Genomic DNA, 7,166 nt, shown 5'->3' on the forward strand with positions numbered 1-7,166 from the left:
CAATGGCTTTCCGCTATTGTCCTTCACAGGTAAGGCCTTGGAAAAGGCTGGGGGCAAGGAGTTCTTGGAAACAGTAAAGGAGCTTCGCAAGTCCCAGGGCCCTTTGGAAGTAGCTGAAGGTAAGTGTGGAGTTGGGTCACGTCCCCAACCACCTTCTCCTCTAGCAGGACATGCTTCACACACATTCAGTTCACAGAGCAAAACAGGCCACAACCAATCAGGAAGGTATTTTAGCATCTCTCAGATAATCAGAGCAGGCCCACATAGATCATTTCATACACCATGGGGACTAAAGTGTCTGGATAGTTCAGGCCAATTTGCATCATCAGCTCACGCAAAAATGGTCTAGAACGGTTGGGTAACTTTCTGTGTGTGCAGAAAATACATGACAAAATTTGCCATTGTGACCTTTAAACCTGTACAGTGCGGTGGCATTAAGTATCCTCAGTGCTGCTTCTCTGTCACCACTACCTAGTTCCCAGAACTTTTTATCACCTTCTGTAGAAACTCCACATGGATTAAGTAGTCACGTCCCTCCCAGCCACTGACAACCACCAGTCTGCCTTCTCTGTCTATAGATTTGCCTCTTCTGGATATTTTATATAAATTGAATCATATAATATGTGAACTTTTGTGTCTGGCTTCTTTCACTTAAAATGTTTCGAGGCTCATCCCTACTGTAACTTGTATCAGTGCTTCATTCCTTTTTAGGGCTGAATACTATTTCATTTGTTTATCCATTCATCACTTGCATTATTTCCACCTTTGCTTCTGTGAATAGAGTTCCTCTGAAAACCTGTGCACAGGCTTTTGTTTGTTTGAACACTTACTTTCAAAGGTAACTTTTTGACAAGTGGGTCCGACTTCAGATCCGTGTTCACACCTACCTCCAAGGACATCTAGTTGGTGCCAAGTGCTGCCCTGGGGCGGGGGCTCCAAGGACAAAGAAAACCCACTCCTGTCCTCCAGCACTGGACAGTCGAGAAGGAGAGACAGACACATAAGTGGGGTACAGAGAGACAGCCATACTCTCTGCTTGGGGAGTTGGGGAAGTACCAGTGAGGATGCAAGATCTACTTGGGGGCAAGGACATTGTGGGCAGTAGGGTACAGTGTGTGAGAAGGCGAGGTCAGGAGCCGCAGGGAGGAGATGAGCAGCAGCCAGAGATGGGCCTGGCCCTTGGGCTGTGCTAATGGTCTGGATTTGACTCTATGTAGACTAAGAGAGGTACCTTTGAAAATAGAAGCTGGGGAATGTCATGATCAGATTTGCTTGCAAGAAAAGTTATAGGGCTACTGATCAAGAAAGAATGTGTGTCCTCACCTTATATCCTGCACATACCACTCGTCATACGATGATAGATAGAATTTCCTTTTTAAGATTTTGAGACATTGGACTTCCCTGGTAGTCCAGTGGCTAAGAATCTGCCTCCAGTGCAAGAGGCTTGGGTTCAATCCCTAGTCCGGGAGGATCCCACATGCCGTGGAGCAACTAAGCCCTTGTGCTACAACTATCGAGCCTGTGCGCTGCAACAAGAGAAGCCACTGCAATGAGAAGCACGTGCACACAATGAAGACTAGCCCTTGCTCACCACAACTAGAGAAAGCCCTCACACAGCAACGAAGACCCAGCACAGCCAAAAATACATAAAAACTTTTTAAAAATTTAAGACAGAGGCATGCTGACATATAACATAAGCATCCATGTAGACAGAGATAGAGCTGCAAGCAGCAACAGTGAGGGGACGTGGGAGCTGGGCTGCAGTCCTGGTAATATGGAGAGAAATCAGGAGGTCGCCTCTTACCTGCTGATGGAACTAGAGTCACCTCACACTTGGAAGGGACACGAGCCAGGCTCCCTGATGAGAGAAAGGGCTGGATGAAACTTCCAGCCCTTACAGGGAGCCAAGGTTCTGACCAACACCTTGGGCTCTGGCTCGTGTGAAATCCATTTTCTAGAGTAGCGGAAGTGCAGAGAGCCCCTCACCCGAGCCCAGGACCACGTCACCCACCAGCCGAGTGCCTGCATCTACCCCATCCCTGTATAGCCCTGAGACAGAGCCCTGAATCGTCCGTGTAAGAGGCTCCTAACTGGGGTCTTGCGGAAGCACCTGCAAACTGCCTGATAGGATGGGAAGGAGAGAAACAGCTTCTCTACATAAAATGAGAGCCTCAAACATGCTTCTAAACAGTTCCAGAGGTAGGAAATAGGAGGTAGAGAAGCAGCATGTAAAAAGATGAAGGGACTTCCCTAGCAGTCCCGTGGTTAAGACTCCATGCTTCCACTGCAAGGTCACAGGTTCAATCTCTGGTCAGGGAACTAGGATCTTGTATCACGGGCCAAAAAGTTTAGAAAAATTAATAATTAATAAAAAGATGAAGAGTTACAAACTACTATGTGTGAAATAAATAAACTACAAGGATATATTGTATAGCACAGGGAATACAGCTAATATAGCCAGTATTTTATCATAATGTTAAATGAAGTATAATCTATAAAAATTCTAAAGGAGTATGTTGCACACCTGAAACTAGTATGTTATAAATCAACTATACCTCAATTTAAAAGAAAAAAGATCTTGACTGAGAATTTTCCAGAATGAAACCCTTGAGTCTTCAGGTTGAAAACATTGAGTATATTTAAAAAATCAAAATAAATCCAAAACCTGGCCTATCCTGGTAGCATTTCCAAAAATCAAGAGAAACCTGAAAAGCAGCCTAAGGAAAGGCAGGGAATTTGTAAAGATGGTTCTCCTGCCAGCAGACTTGTCAGCAACAAAAGATGCTTGGAGACAGAAGTGTCTTCAAAGCACCAAGACGGAAAACTGTACTAAGAAGTTCACATGTTATTTGTTATCATTCAACAGGGAGGGTAAAAGGTGCGGAATTTCAGATAGCAAAAGTTGAGAGTCAGAGGTCCACAGAATCTTGCTGAAAGGACACAGAAGCCTCAGAAGCCTCACAGGGAGAAACAGAAGTGAATCCAGAAGAAAGGAGAGGGGTGCAAGAAACAAGCTTGAGCTAAGAAAGCAGACACATCTGTACATGGCCCCAGGGCCGAACAGCAGTTATCTCCCTGGGAAGAAGGGTTTCGTGTGGGTGCATCTGGAAAAGGGGAGATAGTTCATCAGGGTCTAAATTAGACCATATTTCATTCAGTTTCAAAACACCATCACTTGTAAGATATGTCCTTATTGTAAGAAAGAATACATTTCCAAGATGGAGTGGCCAGTAGGAGACCCTGGGCACCTTCAGTGTAACAGAAAGCAAAACATGGATCCACCATGCAGAAAGGGCAGCCAGTACCTGTCTTGACCTTGGCATTGGGTAGACCAATAGGGAAAAGCCTCACTAGGGAATTTGAGCTACATGCTGGTACTCCTGTGGATTTGCACGGTGGCCCCAAAACCTCAATTGGGAAGGTTAGTGGGACGTGACCTGGATATGGTTGAGTCCCCAGATGACATAGAAGCAAATGCAACTTCCCTGTGGAAGAACTCGTCTCGGTCCAAGCCCACAGCGATCATAAGTGTGTCCAGATTCCAGCCGGGAAGCTGGATGGGAGAGAGGTGGGACATGGTGGTGGAAGTCAAGCAGATGGCCCTAGAGTGAGGCAAGTCAGAGGAAGCCAACAGGTGGTGCCAGCGACAGAGACAGAGGAAGGGGAATTGGCTTTGGGCATGAGCAATGACTCATGGGCACCTGTTGGACCTGGGGCTCCACCAAGGTCACTGGTAAGCAGCTGATGAAAACTGCGGACAAAAATGGCTTGTGGGAGCCAGGGCCAAGCGGCAGCAGAGACAAGAGTACCAGGCCTGGGTGGACAGGAGAAGGAGGGGCTGCTGCAGGAAACTGAGGCAGGAGGGAAAGCACAGAGTCATGGAGACCAAGGATTAGCTGTCGCAGCAGCCTCCCAGCAGGACAAGGGGCCACCCTGCCATCTGCTTGATGGTGGTGACTCTGAAAAGGTGTTGGGCTCCCCTAAGGAAGGTTCTAGAGGCCCCTTGCAGTCACTCTGCCATCTCAGAGCATGGTCCTCACCAAGTGAAGGTGACACACCAGGGGACATCACATCACATAAAGAGTATTAGTAGATGTTTATACCAAATATCAGGGTCCCAAGCCCCAAGATCACTTGACCTTCACCTTGGCACCTCTAGAGAACACTAAATCATTACAACTACAAGCAGAGATTTCCATTTCCAGTTGCCATGGAAATGCTTTGTTTTAGGCTGACCTGCTACCATGTACTACCTTCAAAATCTAGTGTAGAGACTTCTCTGACGGTCCCCACTGCAGGGAGCCTGGGTTCAATCCCTGGTGGGGGAACTAAGATCCCACATGCCAGGTAGCACGGACCAAAAACACCAAAGAAAGAAACAACAATAACAACAACAAAAAAAAACTAGTATAAATAGAGAGTGTCAGAGGGGATGAGAAGGCATGCCATTTTTTTCTTGCTTCACTTAACACCACCATTTTTTTAAAACACCACCTCTTATTTAAAATGACTTTTAACATTAAAAAGAGTATCATTCAGCTGGTAACATGATCATATTTTAAATATATAGAAAATAAATCAGCCTTTATTTTGTAAGGAGCTGGTTTGTAAGGAGCTGAAATCTCCCCAGCGCATAAGAACAGTGAGGGCCTCAGCGAAGTTGCCCCAAGCAGGCAGTGCCAATCCCCACGATACTGGGTTCCCTTGAACCACAAGGCCAATGGTAATATTCTGCTTCTGGTGTACAAATGTACATGGTCGGAGAGTCAGCCAGTCATGCCCGCTGCTGCCTCAGTATTTACATCGACTGATTCCTTAACTCACTCATTCACTAATCAGACGCTTGGCGCCAGCCTGGGCACTGGGAAGGCAGGGCGTTCACAGCTGGAGCCGACGGGCGGGGGACGCTCCTTGCGTTTGTCGCCACCCACCCTGGCCTCTGTAGCGCTGTGGATGGACATCACTAGGAAACACACTCGTGTACTGGGTGGGCATCATACATTCCAAATAAGTCTTTCAAACCAACCCCACACGCTGCTGTGGAATGTGGCAGACATACATTTGTTAGAAACGCTCCCTAGCAGCGTGACCTGCCCGAAGTCCCCCAGTCTCCCAGAGCCTGGCCACTGCAGGAGGGTGGAGGACCTTTGCTAAATCTGGTTCCTTGAGTGGCACAGAGCCCCCGCTCCACAAGGTGGGTGGCTTAGAGGCAAGCAGCAGGTGGCTGAAGCCACGGACACCCCCAAGGGGCCAGAGAGTGGCCAGTGGATCAGACCCAGCCACTCGTTTGGAGATCAATGGCCACAGGGATTTACCTAGAACTCCTCACTATCAGCTCTGGCACTGACAGGAAAGAGGTTATAGGGAGGGAGTATGACCTGAAATTATGAGACCAAGCAGGCGTGATCTAACTTCACAACCTGTTGGGAACACCTGCTCCCTGCAGGCTCCTCAGGTATACAGAGATGATCAAAAGATAGTCCCTGTCCAAGGAGGTGTACAACATAGTAGAGTGGTTCTCAATTTATGGAGGGTCCTTAAATCACCAAGCACAAGGCCTGCATGAGACTTACCAAGTCAGGATCTCAGATGGGGAGAGGAGAGAAGGCTTGTCCATTTTTAAAAAGCCACTGTATTAGTTTCCTATCACTAGAAACTATTACAGACCTGCACAAATTAGCACAAACTTGGTAGCATCAAACAGCACAAATGTATTGTCTTAGCACCCTGGACATCAGAAGGCCGCAATGAGTCTTAAGAAACTAAATTCAAGGTGCTGGCAGGGCTGGCTCCTTCTTAAAGCAGCTGTTCCTTGCCCGTTTCAGCTTCCGTTTGTACTAAGTTATTTCAGTCATGTCTGACACTTTGTGACTCTATGGACTGTAGCCTGCCAGGCTCCTATGTCCTTGGGATTCTCCAGGCAAGAATACTGGAGTGGGTTGCCATTTCCTCCTCCAGAGGATCTTCCCAACTTAGGGATCGAACCCACGTCTCCTGCATTGGCAGGCAGATTCTCTACCACTGCACACATACTACCTGGGAAGCCCCATACCTTTGATTAGGAGGCCAGAAGGCAGACCACGCGAACATCTGTGACACGCTGTCACATCTGTTTTCACTGTTTACCTGAAGCTTGTGCCAACTGTCAAAAGCAATTCTGACACGGCTCTTCCTCTCCTAAGGAGGACACAGGAGATTCAGCCTAACCCCCTGGCTTAAGGTGAAGACATAGGAAATAACCTATGGCGTTTCTCTCTCCTGTCCCAGCCGCCGTCAGCCAGTCGAGCGGACTTGCAGCCAAATTTGTCATTCACTGTCACATCCCGCAGTGGGGCTCTGACAAATGTGAAGAACAGCTTGAAGAGACCATCAAAAATTGCCTCTCGGCAGCAGAGGACAAGAAGCTGAAGTCGGTGGCGTTCCCGCCCTTCCCCAGCGGCAGGTGAGATGTTCTCTTCTGGGCGGGCGGCGGGGATGCTGGGTCAGTTCATGCAGCCTTCTCCCTGGGAGCCAGCTGCGCCCCCACGTGGTCACATCCGGCGTGGCCATCCCAGAGGACAGAACCAAGGACTGCCAGTGGCCGCCAAGCACTTTGACCAGACGACAGAGTGAGAAACCCAGTTTCCCTCGTTCGAAACACGCAGAGAAAGGTAGCTTCCAGGAGGAACGGGAGGCAGAGTTCGTTTTTGAGAGCCGGGTTCAAAGTCCACGTGCTCACCAGCTGTCCCCGTCTAGAACCCAGACTGGGAAACACCAGGCTCGAAGGCGCTTGCTTCTCAAAGCGTGGTCCACCGACCAGCAGCAGGGAGCCCACAGAGTTAGGATGCAGATCTCAGAACCCCCAGGGCGAGCCAGGCTGGAGAAGTGAGAGATCCTCAGCAAGAGCTTGCTTTCAGGGGTTGGAGAAATGATTGCTGTCTCTGCCACAGACCCCAACGGGGCGTGGGAGCAATATTTCAGGTAAATAATGAGGCTGTCTGTCCTCACATGTAGCATGGCCTCTCCCCTCACACTCACAGCCAGAGGGAGTTATTGCTTTAATTTTGAACACCCTCTCAAGAGTGAGTCCTCCATAGCGAAGATAATGATTTACAGTCTGAAGATGTTACAGCTGAGTCACAGCGGAAGGCGGAGAGGGAAGGAATGAGGCTTAGCTTCCTGACACA

The 7,166-nt window shown here is 48.5% G+C and overlaps 1 protein-coding gene across 2 annotated transcripts in view; it reads left to right on the forward strand.

Annotated features, from left to right (window-relative positions):
• MACROH2A2 (macroH2A.2 histone) overlaps positions 1–7,166 on the forward strand; it is a 54,031-nt gene that overhangs the window by 45,521 nt on the left and 1,344 nt on the right. Inside the window, exons 7-8 of one of the 2 annotated variants that reach the window (XM_020877399.2) lie at positions 30–119; positions 6,268–6,442. In XM_020877399.2, coding sequence (XP_020733058.1) covers positions 30–119; positions 6,268–6,442 — 265 coding nt within the window. The remainder of the gene's footprint in view (positions 1–29; positions 120–6,267; positions 6,443–7,166) is intronic. The other variant, XM_020877401.2, reaches the window with a different exon arrangement.

The sequence above is a fragment of the Odocoileus virginianus genome, chromosome 7 (assembly GCF_023699985.2).
Source record: "Odocoileus virginianus isolate 20LAN1187 ecotype Illinois chromosome 7, Ovbor_1.2, whole genome shotgun sequence".
Classification (NCBI taxonomy): Eukaryota; Metazoa; Chordata; class Mammalia; order Artiodactyla; family Cervidae; genus Odocoileus; species Odocoileus virginianus.